General features: G+C 41.3%; 1 protein-coding gene across 2 annotated transcripts; it reads left to right on the top strand.

The window, feature by feature from the left end:
- The first annotated feature begins 91 nt into the window (after positions 1-91).
- Positions 92-18,423, top strand: DEPDC1 (DEP domain containing 1). Of its 2 annotated transcripts, XM_075002782.1 has the most exons (12): positions 92-139; positions 442-707; positions 1,278-1,428; positions 2,395-2,513; positions 3,443-3,573; positions 3,896-3,943; positions 5,316-5,456; positions 5,905-6,786; positions 7,473-7,645; positions 9,819-9,995; positions 11,412-11,597; positions 17,972-18,423. In XM_075002782.1, exons 1-12 carry the CDS (start codon positions 92-94, stop codon positions 18,110-18,112), a joined length of 2,463 nt encoding a protein of 820 aa, XP_074858883.1. In that variant the 3' UTR covers positions 18,113-18,423. The 2 variants fall into 2 exon arrangements, with proteins under 2 accessions (XP_074858883.1, XP_074858884.1); XM_075002783.1 differs by lacking the exon at positions 5,905-6,786.
- Positions 18,424-21,673: the final 3,250 nt, after the last annotated feature.

Genomic DNA, 21,673 nt, shown 5'->3' with positions numbered 1-21,673 from the left:
AATTCAAACAGTAGAGACGGTTACTGACAGTTGCTGGGTGGTTGGTTTTCTCTATTCACCTCTGACCTGTGTGCGGGCTGCGGCGCGCAGCATGGAGAGTCGGCTGGTGACACCGGGACCCTACCGCGCCACCAAGCTGGTGAGGGTATGGGAGGGCTGCGGGTCAGCGCACAAGGCGGGGACTCTGGTGGGTGCCGTTTAAATGGCTGGAGCCCTTGAGGGAGCGGATGATGGGGGAGGGAGAAGACAGCAAGGAGCGATGAGATTTGGGGGCCTGGCTGGCAGGGGACTGGGGAGACCCGGAGATTTGGCTGGCAGGGGACGGTGAGGCGGGGCGGGGGCCCGGCTGCCGTGGGGCGGGGGGGCCCATAGCCTAAATGCACTGAAATTTGTCTTTAAATTTTCTTTCCTTTTTTCTCCCCTGCTCTCTCTCCCTTGCAGTGGAATGAAGTTACGAAATACTTTCGAGCAGGGATGCCATTGAGGATGCACAGGCAACGGTTCAGAAAACATGGGAATTGTTTTAGTGCCATGGAAGCCGTGGACTGGCTTCACGAACTGCTAAGGAATAACAGCAATTTTGGTCCAGAAGTTACCAGGCAGCAAACGGTTCAATTGCTAAGAAAGTTTCTCAAGAATCATGTAATTGAGGATATAAAAGGAAGATGGGGATCAGAAAATCTTGATGACAACAACAATTTATTCAGGTGCTGCACAGGTGTACACAAATTGCTAAACTGTGAGAATTAACCAATAGCTCTCTGTAACTGGATCAACAGTTATATTCTGTGGGGAAAATCATTTCAGTAAAAAAATACCGATTCACCAGGAAGTCTACTTTTCTGTTAACCATTCATTAATAATTCTGTAGTACTGAGTGCAACAGGCCTGGTCTCAGAGGTTGAAAGATACATAACGTGCAAATTTTGCGGTCCTACATTGTGCTGTCTCCATTCCATGCCAGTGCTTTCTAGAGCATATAAGAAGGCATAGACACAGCAGAATCTCCAAGGACTTAACTTGATAGTTGAACTGCCCCCACTGATCTCGTGTGCATGCGTGTGTGAATTTGAGAGAGGGGGACGGTGGTCCAAAGCTAATTTGGAAGTTTGCCTAACCTAATTTATGTGTGTTGTAGAGGTGTTCTGTATTTTCTTCTTTTTACCTTAATCTTCTAATGAGTCTTATAGGGTCATCACTGGTCACTAATATTTTTGGTGAAACTAAGTTCTTGTAAGATGTTCTAATGCATTTATATTTTCTCATGTTAATTATAGATTCCCTTCAACATCGCCAGTTAAAACTTTGCCAAGGAGATCGCTATTGAAAGAGAACACAGAAAATATTTCAAAAGAGAAAGAAAGTGTCTTTAAAGTACCATATTTCTCTAGGAGGACTCCTAAAAAACACATATTACTTGATATTCCGGTAATAACATGTTTCTTATCAATCAAGGATTTTCTTCAGCATTATGAAAAGAAAAATCAGCTTTTAAAGTGTGTGAACCGTCTACTTCTATAAGATTTTCTTCTCCAGCTGGGAAGAAAAATAAGCTCATCACCTAATAAATTGTTTTGTTAGTCTTTAAGGTGCTACATGACTGCTTGTTTGTTTTGTTAAAATACAGATTAATATAGCTACCTCTCTGTTATTCATCAAATTGGAAATAGCGAAATTAAGTATTTATGGGTTCGAATTATATGCTGTAGACTGAAATCCACATACAAGTTCTTGTACCCACAACTTTGTTTATATTAAGAATAGTCTGGTAGTTGCTTATTTTTTTTCCTCATTTAGTTAAGTAATAAAATTGAAAATGTTCCACCTCAATATGTTTTATATATTTAAATATTTGATTCTCTTTTTGTCAAATGATTGATTCCTCATACATTCTTAGAAACTTTGTACATTTTGGGAACAGTTAAAAAGGGGTCCCTTACTTAGCAGTCAACTTGCCTAACTCCACAGCCTTGAATATATTTGCCCGGTCTTTATTTGTTTTGTTCTTTTGTCTTTCTGAATTTAAGACCCAGTCCCAAACCTACAAGATCTTAGTCATGCATTCAATATGTACAGCTTTGTCCTCCTACCTTTTTGTTACTTTTCCTTTAAAATTCCAAGCTTATGGAAGTATGATATTTTTTCCTGTGGCAGATAGCAAGCATTAGCTATGAATGGAAAAGAGATTTAGCCTTCTATTTTTAAAATCAGGAAAGATCCATTTAGTGATAAAAGAGTTTAGATTGTGGGGGAAAAAATACTTTCTCTAATTTGGAATGAAGCAATCTTTACATGTGTGGGGGCGGGGTACGTTTTTGGAATTTTGAGTTTTGAGATACCTCAGAGAGTCAAGAAAATATAATATGCATTTTTTATTTTTATTTTTGTTGGTAGGAGAATACAGAAGACACAAAAAACAAAATAATGGAGGAGGAGGACAAGGAAGGCTTCCACGGGAGGAAAATAAGTCAAGAGGATATAGAAGAAATTTGGCAAAATATCATTTTGATACAGTAAGTCAGTAACAAACTGGAAATTGTTGGGAAGGGTATGTGTTTTGTGTGTTTTCCTGTCAGTACGTAGGAATTATGCAATTTTATTTTCAACATACTGTGAGAGGCAAAGTTATATCCATGACACAGAATGTGTCAATCAATGATCTAAACAAGTATTTGGAAGATTTCAGAAAACTTTTTATCACACAGAAGGAGTAATTCTGTTAAGATATGCATGCACTTTCCAATATATTATCAAGGATCGCATGTTATATTTAGTAACACTACTAAAAATATTGTAGGGTGGGGTGAGCAAACTGGAGGTGTGTGCCCCCTTGTGGGGGCAAAATTTCATGGGGTACAGCATGATTGGCTGTTTGTGTTTCAGGTTCATTCATCATTACAAATGTTGAAATATGTTAGTTTTGATGTACATATTCACATTTATATACTGATAAAGTTTTTACACTCGGCATACTTATTTCCTTACACATGCCCAACGGATTTTTTTTTCTTATGAAGATAACTGAAATTTCCGTCTGTTTGGATTATATTAGCCAGGTTGGGGGTCCCCTGCTAAATGAGGGGATGAAAATTGGGGCCTGATGTAAAATGTTTGGTCACCCGGTTATAGGGAATGAAGATTGCAGAATGAGTAGGTGCTTTTCTCTTGCTTGTTTACTTGTGGCACTCATCTTTCATGCTTCAACAGACACTGAGTTTGTGTCCTACTTCTTGTTCACTTTTCCTGTTGGTTCAGACATTTCATCATCTGTGGCATAAAAACACCTCTGACACTTGGAAGCATAAGTCTTGTACTAAAAGTTTATAGTTTAGTAAATTTAAATTTAGAGTTTTTGCTTGTTGAAGAGGTTCTAAAGTAAGTAGCTTGTATTCATGTGCTATCAAGACTTCTGAAACAACATTTGTTCTCTTCCACCCCACAGCTTGCAAACCATTTTAGGTGTACCATCTTTGGAAGAAGTCTTGCACTCAGCCCAAGTAGTTCCTCAATATGTCATATACAATATGACTAACACAAGTAAACATGGTGTTGTTGTTCTACAAAACAAATCAGGTTTGGTTTTGGTTTTGACATTCGTTGCAAGGGCAGATTCAGTTATCATCAATGGGGGGGTTACGGTAATTAGCTACAGTAATAAAATAGATTTGCTTAGCATGAGAACTTCTGTAGTCTAACTTGAGAAAAATGAAAAAGCAGGGCAGATGAGAATGTAATAAGTATAATTATTTTAAAATTGCTCAGTATATCCTTCTAAAGCTAGTTAAATTCCTTATATTGTCTTCCTGTATTTCAAGTATAATAGCAAGAGGCTACTGTATACAGAATAAAGGGGTAGCTGCTGAATAATTTTTTCAAACTTTTTTTTTTTTATTAGAAGACCTCCCTCACTGGGTATTATCAGCCATGAAGTGTCTTGCATACTGTAAGTTATATCAAGTCTTCAAAATTTCAGATATGAAGAAGTTTATCTTGAGTGGAATTTCCAAAGTATTAACTTATGTATGAGAAGTACTGCTCTCTTTTACACTGAAGCAAATTCAACTATATCTAACAATTTGAGGTATTCAGATGATCAACTTTTTTGCAGAGCAGTTCTCAAAAGAAGCGGTTTGGGGCATGCAGAATTTAGAAATGTCATGTCTCCCAACTTACTACACATGAAATGGTGAAAACTATATTTGCATTGGTGCCTATGACATTGTGTGGCTTCGTTGCTATATCTCCTACAACCTCCAACAAAGCTCAAGAAGTTATGGGGGCATTGACTGTCTCATTACATGTATATATGTAGTCAAGTAACTTTTTTGGTGGCAGCTGCAGGAGGGGTCCATATGGAGTTTATAGAGCTTGGAGTTGTTTGCAGTGGGTGATGTTCCCCCAATTCTATTCAAGGTCCTAAAAAACCATAGTCTCTCTGTGAGGAAAACTAAAGGAAAGTTGGAACAGGGAAGATGCTGTGGCTTTGCTTCATTCTAGCCCATCTCTCTGTGGGAGTATACTGGAAACCGAGCTGCATGGGAACTTGGGTTCATTTAATCTTTCCTTGTCTTTATGACCATAAATTAGTTAATTGCATGATTCATTGCTCAGTTTTGAAAATGTTGTTGTTGGATGAAGAGCAAATGTGAAGTGAGCAGCGTACTGTTACAGCACCAGTTATGCAGAGGGGGTGTGTGTGTGTGTGCGTGCTCGCGTGCATGCACTTAAAAAAAAAAAAAAAAAGCACACGCCTTTCCTCAACCAAAAGAAAAGTTAGCAGCTGTATTAGCTGAGCTCTAAACTTATTGATTATGAATAAATCTTTTTAACTTATTGTGAATATCTGAAAATAAACTCCCAAGTGCCTGTGACTTTTGCTTTTATTGCTTATTTGTGGGTAATATGTTTGGCTTGGGGAATGGGGCAGTGTATTCATTAACAGAAAAACTAAGATTGATTTGCTTCTTTTGACTCCATTGTTAGGGATTTATGGGAAGCAGAAAGGGTTGAAATAGTCTAAGAAGGGACTTGCTCTAAATTATTAATACTGTATTGAAGTATCTATCTCCTGAAGTTGAGCATAGCTTCTTGTCCATCTATTGCTATACAAACAGTTTTATTCTGTCACTGCATTATTGTGAGCTCTATATGAGGCTGAATTCTTCTCATCCAATGTTTGTAAATTAATAATCGGCTGACGTGAAACTCCTTGAGAAATACATTTCTTTCTGCTAATGTTGCAGAAGTATTTTTTTTAAATGTAATTATGGAAAAACAGTACTGCCATGAGCCTTCTTTCCTCACCCTCTTTTTAGGGCCTAGAAGTAATGACATGAGCCAACCAACTTATGTTGGTTTTGAACGGGATGTTTTCAGAACAGTTGCTGATTACTTCCTCAGTCTACCTGAACCCTTGCTTACTTTTGAATACTATGAACTGTTTGTGAACATTCTTGGTATGTATGACTTTAGAAATAACGCATTTTAACTCTTCAGTACAAATTTGTGTCTAGTGGGTTACATATATGTAAATACATGCAGAACTGGTTACCAGCCTGTATGGTGTTACGAATTTGTGGGAGGCTGCTAGGGCATTAGTACTACTACATTCTTGTAACAATATATCTATAAGTTATCTAGTCTGACATCTTCAAAGTTAGTAACCACTGATCTTAATCATAGTTCCAAAAGCTAACTGTGAAGTTTTGTCTTCAGTCTTGCATGTATGAGCTGACTTGTTGCATGTCCTGTTTATGCTTTTAATGTTTTTAGCTACAACTAACAATGTGTGCTACATTAATGTGTTATATTCATTGACTGTTCTGTTTTACTTAGCTACTTACAGTGCATTCTTGTTCACTTTCACGCTATTTGCATCTTAACTTGTATTTCATTTTCTGATAGTTGTGTGTGGCTACATCATAATTCCAAATAGACCCAGTGGAAAATACTGTATCCAAGATGTGGCGTGTGACCCATGTCCTTCAAAAACTCTGCACTTGAACTCTTTCAAGTCAACTGAGTGTCTCCTACTAAGTTTACTTCAAAAAAAGACTGATAAGCAAGAGGAAGAATCAGAGTCTTCTGGAAATATTTTCCAAAAAGAACATACTTGTCAAAAAGGAGGTGCTAAAAAACTACGGCGCAATAACGTGGCACATAACCGAGCCAGTGCTGATGACCTCACAAAAAGAAGCTGTCAAAATCTGTCATGTTCAAAGAATGAACAGGCCCAGGCTCTCAAACTTAGGGCAAGGTGCTGTTCTTTGGAAACAATTGCAGCTACTGCCTCAAGTGCTTGTAGTGAAATAAGATCAAACTCCCTCTATCAATCTGACATTAACATAAAATCAGGCAAAAATAAGGAAAACCCACTATTATGCTCTGGGTACAAAGCAGAATCGCTGTTGGATCTTGGCTCATTTAGCACTGGGCAGAAACAACCGTATGATTTCAAGAGAGTGTCTGCATCAACTATTCACAAGCATGAGCTATGTAACAGGAATCGCAAAAGTAAGCAACTTTTCAGGTCTCAGAGTTTGCTTGGAAGCAGTAACTCCAGAAATTGTAGTGGCATCAATACACCGGTTGCTGAAATCACAGTAAAACCATATCCAATAGTTCATCTTGGACAAAGGAAATCAAGTACTACCAGTGAGGTTACTACAGTAGAAAATGAGCCTAATAATTCTAATATCACAGTCAATAAAAGACTCTGCAAAAGTGCAGCAGAACTTTCAGAAAATACTTTTACTCCAGCTTCCTTTATGTTGACTGGCACGCGAAGTAAGATTGCTTTCCAAAGCATGTGATATTGGATTACTGTGTTGACTAACTGTCTCTCGTTTTCTACTTTCTTTGACCCCCATTGTTGGGTTTTTAAATTGCATACTTTATGGTTTTGTTTAAAGAATATTCTAATAGCTACGAAGTTAAGTAACTTAACTAGTTATATCAAATATAAGGTCTTGAATATTTCATAATGCATGCTAGTTGGTTGTATCTTCTCTTTCCCAAAATAGTGGTGTCTAAGCAATTCCCCTTATTTTGTTCTTTGTATATGTAAGTACTGTTCCTTGTGATCCAAATATCTGAGGGGAAAAGGGGAATCAGCATAGATTTCTCTGCTTCAAAGTGACATCTCTTCATGTTCTTTGAAACTGGATGCTGAGTGAAGTTTCTAAAATATTAGAAAATACTCCAAACTGAGGTGCAGAACTAGCCTCAGTTATGTCCTTTAGCAGGTCTTTGCTTGCATCAATAATTATACCAAAACAAAATGAGGTTAAGTGGGGGTGAAGAGCAGAGCGAAAAATGTCAAAATTACTCTGATCCTTTTTTATATTAGAACAATCTGTGCTACAAAGTGGCTGCTGTCTTAACTTGATAAAATGAAATTATTTATATTATGATACTGCTATCTTTCATATTGTTTCAAAACTTAATTACTGCTGTGTTTCAATAACTTCTAGATCTTCTCCAGCCTCATTTAGAAAGGGTTGCTATTGAAGCACTACGGGTATGTTGTTTGTTGCTTCCTCCACCAAATCGTAGAAAACTTCAACTCTTAATGCGTATGATCTCTCGAATCAGCCAAAATGTTGATATGCCTCGACTTCATGATACGATAGGCACAAGGTCTCTGGTAAGACACATTTTTCTAAGAGTATAAATAGCTTTAATGTATTCAGTGGAATAAAAATAATGCTTGAATCTGAGAAAAGCAAAAATATTCAATATTAAAGGAAGAACTTTTTGTCTTGCAACATCTACTAGTTAGTATCTCCCTTTCAGCAGCTAACCTGATATTGTAAATTAAATTCCTACAAAAACTGCTAGGCATTTTTTTCAACTGATATGAACACAAAACTTATTTTGCTTTCCCATAACTTAAAAAGTCTAATTGATATATTTAACATCAATAAATAAAGCGGGGGGAGGGTGGCCAAAATTCTATCAATATATCTATTTAAAGTGGTTTGTTTTTTGTTTTGTCCATTATGGAGTGAATTTCCAAACTTGAGCGTAAGCACAGCTTTTCTAATATATAAATGTTATGTCAGAATTCTAACTGTTATACACTGATGCCACTAGGTCTTTAAAATTAAAGAATGGACCTAACTATAGGGTTTTAAGTCTAGTAGATCTAATATCACAAAGGATACAGGAGAAGTCTGTTAAAGTCTTACTAGTGGTGAGGACTGAATTTAAGCTCTGAGTGGAAAGAATAGAGGTATTTACACTTCTAACAATGACACCAAACGTGTGTTTTAGTTCTGTTACCATAGTACTGACAGTGATTTTAACAGCAACGAAGGGTCCTGTGGCACCTTATAGACTAACAGAAAAGTTTTGAGCATGAGCTTTCGTGAGCACAGACTCACTTCATCAGATGCTGTGATTTTAAAGCACATTAAATACTGACTAAAGAACATTAACTAAAAATGGAAAGCATGAGATGAGCACAGTAGATCTTTGACTTACATGGGGTTGTGTTCTTGTGCAACCCTGCATAAGTCAAAGTTTGCACAACTGGGGGAGCCAGAAAACTGACCACTGCAGCAGTACTGGTCAGCTTCCTGTCTCCTGCAAGTGGTGGGCAGCTGAGAACTCAGAGCATAGTATCCCTGGTCAGTTTCCTGGCTCCAGCAAGTGGAGGGAAGCCAGGAACCATGCTGCTGCTTGATTCCTGGCTCCCCTCCACTCAGTGGATCTCCTGTCACATGGCGAGAGTCAGGCTGCCGCCCCTGACAAGAGCAGTTTCTCCACTCCTGTTAGTGGCAGCATCTCAGCTGCTGCCCCTGACAGGAACAGGGAAACTGCTGCTGCCACTGACCGGAGAGGACTGGGCTGCCACCCCGACAAGAACGAGGAAACTGATGAGCACAGTGGTACTAGTCAGTTTCCCCACCACTCAGAGTTGTGTTAACCCAATGTACATGCAACTGGAGTGCAGGTATTTCAGCGGTCTACTGTAAATACTTTTCAGTTATTGCAAGAGATGTAACAGATATTCTGACCATTTATGCCATCTTGAACTCTCTCAATTCTTTTTTGTGCAAGAGGCAAAGGTGTTAGCCACTGTGTCCTAGACTACTAAAGTTTTCCTACAAAACTGGAAGGATAGTGAGCTTGATTTATGGAGCTAGAAGCTAGATGGATCTGAGTTGTATTCCCAAATCAGTGTGTACAGTGGGGATGAGGGCACTTTAACATTAATTGATGTCTCTAGATCCTGCCACAATAGTCTCAAAAAATAAGTGACTTGAGATCTACAAATAATGTGTTTGAGGGTTGGTTTTTTTTTTGTTTTTTTTTGGTTAGGGGAAGTTCTCTCCTTTAATTTCAACTGGATATTGTTCACTTCTTACCCAAGTTATTGCTGTATTACTGCAAAATGGTCAACAACTGCCATATTTCATCCCAAAGATGATTCTTAAGGATGTGACATAGGTTGCAGCTATGTGCTAATTGGGCCATGAGTTGAGAACCACTACTCTAGAGCTGTCTCAAAGTCTCAGCGGCTGCTACCATGTAGCAGTTTTCTTGGACTTTTCTTTCTGGTTAAATGTTTTATTTGAACTCCAAAACCGTAAGCTCTAGTTAATCATAAAGCTAGAACTCTACCCTGTTCTTTTGCAAGAGTCAGTTTGTTTCAAATGGGGAGACGAGCAGATTTCCTCCTTGCTCCAGTAATATATGTCAATAGTTGAGGAAGGTGAGGTACTTTGATGCAAATCAATATGGAGTTGAAGGGTGAGGGAAAAGAATCCAAATACCATAGCTGTACATACTAACAACCTATTATGTACTTCTAGATGATACAGACTTTTTCTCAATGTGTATTATGCTGTGCAGAAGAAGTGGATCTTGATGATCTACTTGCCACAAGATTAGTTTCATTTCTAATGGATCACCAGCAGGACATTTTTCAGGTTCCAACTTACCTACAGGTTGCAGTTCAAGATCATATAGACTCTCTAAAGACAGCTCAGGTGGGTCCTGTGACGAAAAGTTGAATCCCTTTTGCTAATTGCTTTTTATGAATTCTAGAGTATTAAGCTACAGGTTCAATCTCCCAAAACTAGAATCTTCTCACTCAGCAACATCTATAGTCCAGCATGACCACAGATGTTACTGGACCAGAGTGGGGAGGCTATTAGACGGCGGGCCAACCAGAGCCCAATGATAGGGGAGCCCAGCAGGGCTTGTGTCTTTGGCCGGAGCCTGTCTCCATGGGACTGGGGCCACACCAGCAGCCTGGTCAGGGATGATTCTGACGCCTACTGGGCTGCAGTTATGCCAACAGTCAAGCAGGGGTCACAGCCAGCTCCCATGGTCAGGCTGGAGCTGGTGCCCCGCCAGGGCTGGGGTCAGTCTCCACAACACCAGGGCTGCACGTCCACATCCAATGACTGTAGAGCTGGGGTCAGAGCAAGCCTCCAGGTCTAGAGCCAGCGCCAGTGGGAGGGAGGAAGCCTATTAGGGCTTGTGTCCCTGGCCAGAGGCAGCCTCCACAGGGCTGGGGCCACACCACCACCCTGGCCTGGGAGGCTGACCCTGGTGACCGTTGGGCTGGGGCTGTGCTGGCAGTCTGGCCAGGGTCACAGCCAGGTCCATTGGCCATGCCAGGGCTGGAGCAGGGCTGGACACCCAGGTGGGGCTGAGGATGTACCAGCAGCAGCTGTGGGGTTCAGGCTGTGCCAGCAGTCCAGTTGGGGCTGGAGTCCAGCCATATCCAGCATCTGCAGAACCAAAGTCAGTGCCCGTGGGGCCATGGCCTCGTCCAGCATAAGTGTGACCAGGGCTGGAGCTGGCAGTGGTGCCTGCAGGGCCGTGTCCAGTAGCTGGGCTGGGGCCAGCCTCTGCAGCAGGCAGCCCAAGCATGTGTGGTGGATGTCAGCCTAAGTTCTGGGCAGGATGTAAGAGGGCCATGGGGCTGGAGATGGGAGCAGGAGGGCAAAAGTGGAACTGGCAGCAGGGACGAGCAGCAGACTGAGTAGCTGGAGGCAGGGAACCTCCCTTTATTTGGCAAATTCCCTCGTCCAGGACCAGTCAGGTCCTGATGGTGCCAGATGAGGGAGGTGCAACCTATGCTACTGACAAGGTAAAAAAGAAAACTACATTGTTTTTTTTAAGGAGTACAAATTTTCATGCAAAACAAAACAGCAGAAATCCGAAGTGCTACATTTCTGCTGTTTTGTTTTGTTGGAGTACAGACTAACATGGCTACCTCTGTTAAATTTTCATGCAGTTTCACTATTATAAATAGGCTTGTCGCTTTTTTAAAGCAATTTAGCTTTTTAAATCTTGCATTTACTTTACAATGTAACCATGTAACTGAATATCTGTAAGGCAGAAGCTTTGTAACCAAGCTTGTGTAGCTTTTTTTATTGCCATTCTTGTTACAGTTCCAATATCCAGGGGAGGAAATTAGTGCCATTTTGCCAACTTATTCATACTGTAAGCGGATAACTCCTGAGGAGTTTGATGAACAAAAAGTTTCTACCTCTCAAGCCGCAGTTGCAGAACTGTTGGAGAACATTATCAGGGACAAAAACTTGTCTCTGAAAGACAAAAAGAAAAAGCTAAAGCAGGTAAGAAAAGGAACTAACTATTGTTTCTGATTTGTGATGGGGTGACATTGGTTTTGGGTTTTTTTTAGAACATTTGGCTGTAGTGTGCAAGATGGTTTAAAAATTAAGAGATGGAAGAGAGAATTAAGAATTACCGGGTGTTTGCATATCAGCATATTTAAAAATGGATTCTAGTCTCATAGCAAAAAGAATGGTATGCAGTGACTCTAAGTGAATGCTTGTCCCAATGGCAAGTTCTGATGCTATTTTTGCAGGGACCTTAGTCTCAACTACTTTTTGCACCTCCCTGATCCAGCACTCTCAGGACCTGAGCAGTCCTGGATCAGCGAATTTGATGGACCAGAGGGATCAGTGCCCTCGGAGCTACGCTTCCAGCTGCCAGCCCCGGCCACTTCCCCAATACTGCCTACAGTCCCACCACTTCCTGTCTGGCTTTCCTGGCCCTATGAGCTTCCCAGCCAGCTTTCCACCAGCTGAAGCTGGCTCAGCCACAGGGCACTGTCTCCCTGGCCACTGCTGGTCCCCCATCACTGGCTGTGACTGCCTGACCCCGGCTTCCTGCTCCAGAGGCTCTCTGTTCCAGCAACATCTGTGGTCCTGCCAAACCAGAGAGTCACAGATTTTCAGAATTTGAACCTGTACAAGAATTTATATTGGCTAGCAACAGTGGTTTTCACATTAAGCACAATTTAAGATGAAAACCGATCATTTTTGTTTCAAAGCTCTCTGCAGTAAATACCAACTCTGTGGAAGGAATTAGTTATTTCTTTTGATGAAGCTAGATGCACCAGGTGTGTGGTGTTCTTCTTGTTTTGTTTTGTTTTGTTTTGTTTTTTCAATTTTTGTCCCTGGATCTTCACTAGCAAAATCTCCTATGTAAAGTGGATAAACATTGGGGGGGTGGGGGACAGTGGTTTTGGGTATAATTTTAAGAACGGACTATTTGGAATTAGAAACCCTCTTCTGACCAAGTAACTGGTACTTTGTAACATACACAGAGTTCTGAACAACTTACATAACGCTTCCTTACGTAATGCTTCAAGTTATCTGATATTTCTAAATTCTACTAATCTGCTGCTTAACAGTTAAACTAAAAGCTCAACAATTTTGGCAAGATTTAATGCTGGAGGATTTTTTTTTCCTCTTGCAGAAAACATTTGGCAAATATTTCTGACCAGTGAATAGCGTATTTGTCCCAGAATTTACTAAGCATGTCTTGTGACTCAAACACAGCTCCACAATAGCAGCTTTTTCAATCTTTAAGTTGTCCCTTTCTCCCCACTTACCTCTCCCAGTCTCTACAAGAAGAATGATTTTATAGTACTTGAAATGTTCAAAATTGAAAAGCTGGCCCTCTCTTTTTTTTAAATGAATGACAACTGACTGTATGAAACAAATTGGAGCAGCACTGGTAGATTAACCTTTTGACTACCCTTTTCTTTCTGTGTGGAGACAGGAGAGAATTCCCCATGCCTATTTTCCCTTGTAGGCCTCCACAGGTCAGGCCACCACTTTTGCAGAGTAGGGAATGTAGAATATCAGAGGGGTAGCCATGTTTAGTCTGTATCCACAAAAGCAAGAAGTCCTGTGGCACCTTATAGAATAACAGATTTATTGGAGCATAAGCTTCTGTGGGCAAAGACCCACTTTATCAGGTGCATGTCGCATGCACCAGACAAAGTGGGTCTTTGCCATGAAAGCTTATGCACCAATAAATCTGTTAGTCTATAAGGTGTCACAGGGCTTCTTGTTTTTAGTGAGTGTAGAGAGAGTTCTAGCTTTATACCTCCTTCCCTTTGGGGGGGCCCTTTCATCTTGGGTCTCACTGCATTTGCTCAATACTGCCTCTGTTTGTATGTGTATTTTTGGACAACAACAATCTGATGTTGTGATATTGAAATTTACAAGTTTGCCTCAGCAGCTCAGGCTGAGGCCGAGGCCTAGGCTTAGCAGAAAGCCAACCAGACAGGAGTACAGAGCTCATCTGCACAATCACAGTATACTGTTAACAGCTAAATAAAATTACTGTGTTGAAATAGTTGATCAATATTGTTCCTTCATTTGTACCTAAAGATAACCAGGCAAATGTGTATTGCTTCTCTGGTATTTCTGACACGCTGCAATGCATACAATGACTTCTTATTTTAAACTGAAAGGCTGAGGGGGAGGAGTACAATTTCCAACAAGCACATGGTCCACAGTCTGGGAACTTCTTGTATAAAGTCAATTAATTTGTAAAACTTCCTAAGGCCAAGAAAATGTATAAGAATTTGTAGCGTTACCTTCAGCAATCAAGGCAGACACTACATACTTTCCTAAAATGAGAACCCCGGGGCACAAGTTGCTTTATTTTTAATCCATGTGTTCTAGTAGGTCCAGTTGTTTCTTCCACCCACCCCAAGCTTATAAAACTGTGCTGCCATTTTCAATAAGTTGACTTGATCAGCATAAAGCTTTTGGTCTGTTTGAATAAAGTTCGTATAGAGTTCATAAAGTTCATATAACTCCTAAATCCTTCACTCTCATCTGGCAACATCGTCATCTGGCAGGACCATGGATTTTGCAGGACCAGAGAGTCCCAGGGCTGGGAGGAGAAGGGGCCAGCCAGATCAGCAGCAGAAGCCCAGGGCATGGCAGACACAGCTGGTTGGGGGTTGGGGGCAGCAGCCAGGAAGACTGCACCGAGCAGCAGCAGCAGCAGGGAGCTGTGTCCTGGGCTGGTAAGTTGGCAGCCCAGGCTCACAGCTCATTGCAGGGAAGCTGTGGCCCCGGGAAGTCACACCTGGGGCTGGGTAGGAATCTGTGGCCTAGGGAGGTTGTGGAGGGGTGGCTGGAGGTGGGAGTGGCAGGAAGGGGAGCCCAGGAGCAGGGGCTGAGGGTAAGGTGGACGAAATTGACCCCTGCTATTCCAGCAAAATCCTTGGTCTGAGACCACTCAGGTCCTGAGGGTGCCAGACCAGGGAGGCTGAATCTACACCACTTACCCTCTTTCTGGCAACAGCACCAAAAAATAGAAGAGATAATAGGAAAGCATCGGAAACGTATTTTGATGCAGTATTAAAACATCAACAACCATGGGCTCAGCGCCTGTTGGTATCTAGTGCCTCTCTCACTATTTCCTTCCATCTTTCTCTATCCAGCGTGGAGTGGCTTAGCTTCTGTAGACTAGCTCCACACCAGTCTACTATATCATCTACCCATTCTCTGTGGGGTCTGCCTCTCCTATTTGAACCGTCCATTATGCTGAATACCAGGGTCTTGATTTTTTTGTTCATTGTTCATTCTGCGGTTATGCCCAAATAGCTGTAACTTCTGTTGTGTAACCTTCCACAGTGCATTCTCTTTTGGCTTTATCTTCCTGTATAATTCCTCATTGGTGACCTTCTGCATCCATACTATTCTCAGTATATTTCTATAACACCTCCTCTCGAACGCCAATATTCTTCTCTTCTAATCTTTCATTATCACCCATGTCTCAGATTTGTATAACATGCTGCTGAATACACACATTTTCAAGACATTCAGCTTTGTTCTCAAGCTAATTATTTTGTTTGTCCAGATCTCATCCATTCCCTTCATATTCGCTCTTGCTTTTGCTATTCTAGTCACTATTTCCTTCTTACAGTCTAGGTCATACGTTATGTTGCTCCCCAGATGCGTGAATTTCTCTACATTCTCTACGTCAATCCCATCTGCACTGATCTCACTTCCTATTTCCTTATATCTAAATACCGTTGTTTTTGTTTTATGGATGTTCATAATTAGTCAATACTGCTTCCCTTTCTCATTTAACACCTGTACTGTTTTCACTAGCTTCTCCTCATCTTTCTCAATTATAACTATATCATCTGCAAACCTCAAGTTGTTAATTCTTATCCCGTGCACAGATATCCCTTCTATCTCTTCTTTGATCTTGTCCATCACTCTCTCTAGATGCGTGATGAAGATACTCGGTGATATCAGAGATTGTATCTCTACTCTTTCTAAACCAGCTTCCCAACTCTCTGCACATTTTCACCACTGCCTCTGCATCGTCAATGTGATCTTTCAACAACAGTATCGTTCTGCTATCCACTCCATACGACTCCAACACCACCCAAGTCACTTTCTGATCTATAGTGCCAAATGCCTTCTGAAAATTGACAAAGCAAGTGTATGTTCTTGTTCTTTCATCGAGCTTTCTCCACTATCGATCTTAATGCCAGTATATTCTGTAGGGTACTTCTATCTTTCCTGAACCCCACATGTTCATCCGCTAGATGTTCTTCTATCTTTTGATCTTAGTCTCTCTGTCAGTATCAGCACCTTGCCTAGATGACTCATTGGGGCAATTGTTCTGTAGCTCTTACATTCCAATGCACTTTGTTTGTTGTACATTGTCACTAGCACAGATTTTGTCCATTCTTTAGGTGCCTTCCTTCTTTCCACGCTATATTACATAGTCAATGTTTTTTTCCTGGATTACACTTTCTCCTCCATATTTGATCATCTTTCCGGTGATCTTATCATTTCCAGGGCTCATTTGTTCTTCAGTCGTTCCACTGCTCTTTCTACTTCCTCCTTCAAAATATTGGTCTCGCTCTCAATGCTCAGTGGAGATCTTTCAGTTCTTTAGTCAGTCTCTCTCAGACACTCAGGTCCAACTGTAGTTTGTACATAATGTGCAGCGATGGATGAGATATTGCACCCATCTTCTCATTGTTCATGAGCACCTCTTTGTTCTCATCTTTGATCACCATCTGCTTCGGCTGCCACTTCCTATTAATATTTTTAATCATCTTATACATGGTCTTACATTCACCATAATACCTCTCTATGTCTTCACGTTATTAAATATTAAATCACACAGTAAAACAGGATGAGTAGAAATCTTTCCTACCACTATCAATATATGCGTGATCTAAAATTTATGCAAAAACCTATATTTCTATTTTTGTGGTGGTAAGATTCTAAATGAGAAGAGTGTGTGCCAATGCAAGGCTTTCTTTGCAAACAGTTCCAGTTTTGCTATGCTGTTGAAGGGTGAGAACTGACTGGAATATTCAGAACTTATAGATAATGCAAACTCATAAGCATCATGTCAATGTCACTGCTGTTTAAAATAGAAAGATGGATGTAGTTCTACATAAGGATAACTGGCATTGGCTGAGTACAGGACAGAGAAGTTCTTGAACATAACGCCATCTCAAACACAGTAGTCGAGAGGCCATGGAGTGGGGAAGGCAGAGAATGTACTTCTTTTTTCTCTGAGGAGAGGCTTCAGGGTTATGAGAGCTGGATCTGAAAGACAGACCCCATGAGCACTGTTCAAGCATGCTGTCCTGGTAACTCTTCTAGCACCTTTTGACGTCTGCCCTTGTAAGTTTAAAGTGCAGTTGAGGTACTGTTGAAGTGGCCATGTGATCGTGGGAGCGGTACTGAGAGAGAGCTCTCCCAGCTCTGCAGGTTAACGGTCTCCATAAGAGGAGTAGCTAACAGCACTGGGAGTCTATTTTACACTGGTACTTTACAGTGCTGTAACTTGCAGCACTTAGGAATGTGAAAACACATTCTGTCCTCCAAGTGAGAGAGCCAGCACAGTAAAGTGGCAGTGTAGACAACTTTCTCTTTCCCAGGAGCTGTTAGAGGTAGAAAGAGAGGAGAAGGAGGAAGGCTTCACGAGAAAGTTCTTTTGAAAGAGCCCAGGGAGCATCTATACACAAAAGGCATTCTTTTTAAAGTAAATCAAAAGAATGTGGCAGTCCTTTCGAAATCACTCTTCCTTTCCTATTTCAGGAAGAGCACCCCCTTTCGAAAGAACAGTCTTCATTTTTGATCCCTGGCACATTCTTTCAAAAGAGTGGGGGCTGTGTGGATGCTCTCTTTCGAAAAAGCAGATCACTCTTTTAATCTGCTTTTTTGTGCGTGGACGCTCTCTTTCGGAAGAAGCTCTTTTGGAAGAGATCTTCTAGAAGAGCTTCTTTTGAAAGATGTCTGTAGTGTAGACATAGCCAGTGTGTAGGACTAGACAGGAACAAAAGAGTTAATCCATGCTATATTATAGAAAAGAAAACATTGGGTAAAGCCTTGAAGGTAAGGCTTGACACCACCCCAAAACACACAGATATACCAGGGAGCACTTTTAATCAATACATTAAACAGAAATGGGATAATGTTATAGTTGAAGTTAAACAGTTATTTCTTCTAGGCTAGGAGCCATGGATTGTGTAGGGTATTTATTGCAAAGATATTTTCATCCTGGCTATCGGGCTTATTCCCCAGACTAAAAAGGTGTATAACCAGGTTGTTATATTTTTCAAGCCTTCTCTATCTTCTTTTTTAAGTATCCTGTTTTTAAATTGCTTTCCTTTTTTGTCTCTTTTTTTTTTTTAAAGTTTCAGAAGGAATATCCTCTGATCTACAAAAACAGATTTCCAACTACAGAAAGTGAAGCAATATTATTTGAAGACAAACCAACAATTAAGCAACCAATGCTTAGCCTGAAAAAACCAAAGTTTCGTAGCCTAAGATATTGATTCAGCTATACTTCTTAAATCTGTTCATCTGACAGGTATATGCGTAATCTAGTGAAGGACACATACTATGAAAATCTGATATTTACATTGTGAAGGGGCAGAGATGTGCACAGGCACACTTTATGTTGTAAAGTGCCAAAGTAGCTTTGTTCTGGAGATCACTTTTCAAATCTCGAAATGAGATAAGTATTTAATGTTTACAAGTTATTCGATACATGCAAGCAAACGTTTAGTTGTATGTTTTGAATCTCAGAAGCAAAAAAAATGTGAAAAGAAGCACTAAGTTATTAGTAACCAAAAATGTCTGTGTGTATGTGTTATTACTAGAGTCTGAAAAAATACGTACATTGTTATAACAGTTGTGTTAAATCTGTTATGGGAATTATGCATTTAAAAGGTAATTTTGGTTTTTAATCATTTCTGTGTGTACTGTATAAATGCTCTGCTTGGCTATTCCATATAACGTCTACTTGCAAGAAAACATTACCTTTTTGGATTAAGAAAGATGACATCTTGGCCCCACTGACTTCAAAAGGGCTAGAAATTCACCCTAGGCTAGGATAATCTGTTTATTCAACTTCACACTTTGTATGTATATTTGCATTTTGCACTTGTTTGTAAATCATTTGTCAACTTTTTTATATATTTATATATGTTAAAATTATTATACTTGGTTTTATGTGTATTTCTAATTTTGATGGAAAGCTGATCTCAAATGGATAACTGAACTGACACACTGCTCAAACAAAATACTGGTAAAATAAGAGGGGAAGGATGATACCTACACTGAACCAAATTGGCATATAGTCACTGTATAGTAGGCTTCAGCGTTCTGCTTAACTTAAGCTGCCTTTTCAAGCCATTTTGAAAAGACTCATTGTTCCCTCTCAAACATTATGGCTAGTGCTACACTCACCCTAGTGCCAGCACCTTGATGCAAATAAGCAGTCTTGAAAATGCAAAATTGCTGCTCATTTGCATGTTTGAGTAGCTCATTTGCATATTTGTGGTAGAAACCAAGCAGTGACGATGTGGTTCTGCCAGCAAAAACCCCCTTTGTCGGCAGCCCCTTATCCCTGATGTTTTCCAAGGATAAGTGTCCGTCTGGTGGCAGGGGTTTTGCTGACAGAGCCACGTCTTCACTGCTTGTTTTCTACCATGAATGTGCAAATGAGCAGGTATTTTGCATTTTCAAGACTGCTCTTTTGCAGTCAGCTGCCGGCACTAGGGGTGAGTGTAGCACTAGCCTGTGGGTGATAGTATGGCCCAAATGAAGGCAATGGGAGTTTTCCTGGTGACTTGATAACTAGGATTTCAGCTATCAGGATTTTAAACCTCCGTGCAATACATTTAAAATCTTGAAAGTAGGGCTCTTTTCCAGCAATTTCCATGCACTATGCTAAAATTTGTGTTCTATTTTTGTAAATGTCACAGTTTTTGTGGGTGGGTTTGGTTTTTGCCATTTAAATTCAGGACAACGTGTTCATATAAGAATGTTGGGGGGGGTTATTTTATCCATCTAGTCTATGGGTTACTTATTCGTCTAATATTTAAGCATTTTCTATTATTTAAGTTATAAATTAGATGTAAATGGCCACTGTTAGTTATGCTGGTGATTTAATGTAGTTAAATCATGGTTTATCATCTGTCTAAATCAGAAACTTTGTCAGACCATTGAACTCTTTGGCACTCTGTATATGAATCTTAAACCATACCAAAACTAAACTTAGATTGTGTGGCGTGTGGGGGTGTGTGTGTGAGAGAGAGAGAGACAGAAGTGTGCATGTGCGTGCACACTCACTCACTCACTCACTCACTCACTCTGGATTTCTAGATAACTTTCTGAATGACAACTTGGCCCTGTTAGAGTCGGAGAGAGTTGTACCATTAATTTCACTGGGACCAAAATGTCACCATTTAACAGTCCAGATACACTCCCTAAATTCAAACACATGGAACTATGTATACATGTGAGTAACCCTTACAAGGGGACTATTCTTTAGAAGTGTTGTGTAGGATTAGAGTTGCAGCTCATACCTAAAGCAACTGCATTGTAACTGTGAAGTAACAATCGGCAAAATTATTTAGAACTTTAGAATAGGTCTAAACAGCAAAATTATTTCAAAATAACTATCCTAGCGTCTATGCAATGTAACCACTATTTTGCAATCACTTCTAAATTAGTAAATCTCATTCTACAAGGAATAGTGCCTATTTCGAAATAAGTGCTGTTGAGACAAGGGCTCTTCCTACGTGTGCTACTTGTTCCGGAAGATGACCCTCTGGAGGATGTCTTCCGGAGCATCATCATCTGGAAGAAAGTGTCTACACTCTAAGGCCGTTTCTACACAGGCCACTTTCTTCAAAAGTGGCATGGTAATACATGGCCTGAAATATGCTAATGAGGCACGAATGCAAATTCCCCATGCCTCATTAGCATGCGGTCACGTGATTTGGAGTCCGGAAGACCATTCTTCTGGACTCCAAAACGCCGTTTAGAAGCGCGGCCCCGGGGAAGCTTCCGGAAGGAAGTCCTTCTTCCAGAGGCCCCTTCTTCCCAAAAATTTTTGGGAAGAAGGGGCCTCCGGAAGAAGGACTTCCTTCCGGAAGCTTCCCCGGGGCCGCGCTTCTAAACGGCGTTTTGGAGTCCAGAAGAATGGTCTTCCGGACTCCAAATCACGTGACCGCATGCTAATGAGGCATGGGGAATTTGCATCTGCACCTCATTAGCATATTTGGGGCCGTGTATTACCATGCCACTTTTGAAGAAAGTGGCCCGTGTAGATACGGCCTAATGTGTGCCTGAAAGAGCCGCCCCTTCTTCTAGAATAGTGCATCTACACATGCATTGGCACTCTTCCGGAAGAACAGGGAGGAAACGGCGTGCACAGGGTCGCACGGCTGGAGAGCCCTTCTGGGTCTGCCGGTCACGCAGCCCTTCAAAGGGCCCCACCCAAATAGCCCCTCCCTGCACAAGCTTCCAAGGCCTACTGAGCTTCTTGGAGCAAGGCAGACCCAGGTTCCTGTTCTGTGAGCCCCAGCAGCGAGAGGTCAGCAGGCTTGCTCTGACCTGCAAGCTGGCCGTCCTCCTGGCCACTCTCCTGGCACTCTTGTGTTGATGGAGACTCAGACCCATGGGTCCCGACCCCACACTGCCCTTGCTGGTCTCCCTGCCAGCCTGTGCAATATGTCTGGACCCACGCCACCAGCATGGATTGGTGGGACAGGGTCGTCATGGGAGAATGGGACAATGACCACTGGGTGCAGAATCTATGGATGAAGGAGACCTTCCTGGAGATCTGCAGCTGGTTCGTCCCCCATGCTGTGGTGTCAGGACACCTGGATGAGGTCAGCCCTCTCTGTGGAGAGGCGCATGGCCATTGCTGTATTGAAATTGTCCACCTGGACAGCTACCGGTCCATCGGGCAGCAGTTTGGGGTGAATACATCCAAGGTCAAGCCTGTTGTACTAGAGGTAATCCCTGCCCCAGGCCCCACCCTGGCTGTGGAGGGGGCGGCAGGCTTGAGGGATTCCTTGGGGACAGCGGGGTGGACCGGGGAG

This window comes from Carettochelys insculpta, chromosome 9 (genome assembly GCF_033958435.1).
Source record: "Carettochelys insculpta isolate YL-2023 chromosome 9, ASM3395843v1, whole genome shotgun sequence".
In the NCBI taxonomy this organism is placed as follows: Eukaryota; Metazoa; Chordata; order Testudines; family Carettochelyidae; genus Carettochelys; species Carettochelys insculpta.
This window is presented reverse-complemented; position numbering and strand designations above follow the sequence as displayed.

Coding starts and splice junctions, on each gene's coding strand:
- DEPDC1 (XM_075002782.1), top strand. CDS start 92: ATGGAGAGTCGGCTGGTGACACCGGGACCCTACCGCGCCACCAAGCTG. Junction 140..441: donor CCTACCGCGCCACCAAGCTG/GTGAGGGTATGG, acceptor TCTCCCTTGCAG/TGGAATGAAGTTACGAAATA. Junction 3,944..5,315: donor CATGAAGTGTCTTGCATACT/GTAAGTTATATC, acceptor CCCTCTTTTTAG/GGCCTAGAAGTAATGACATG.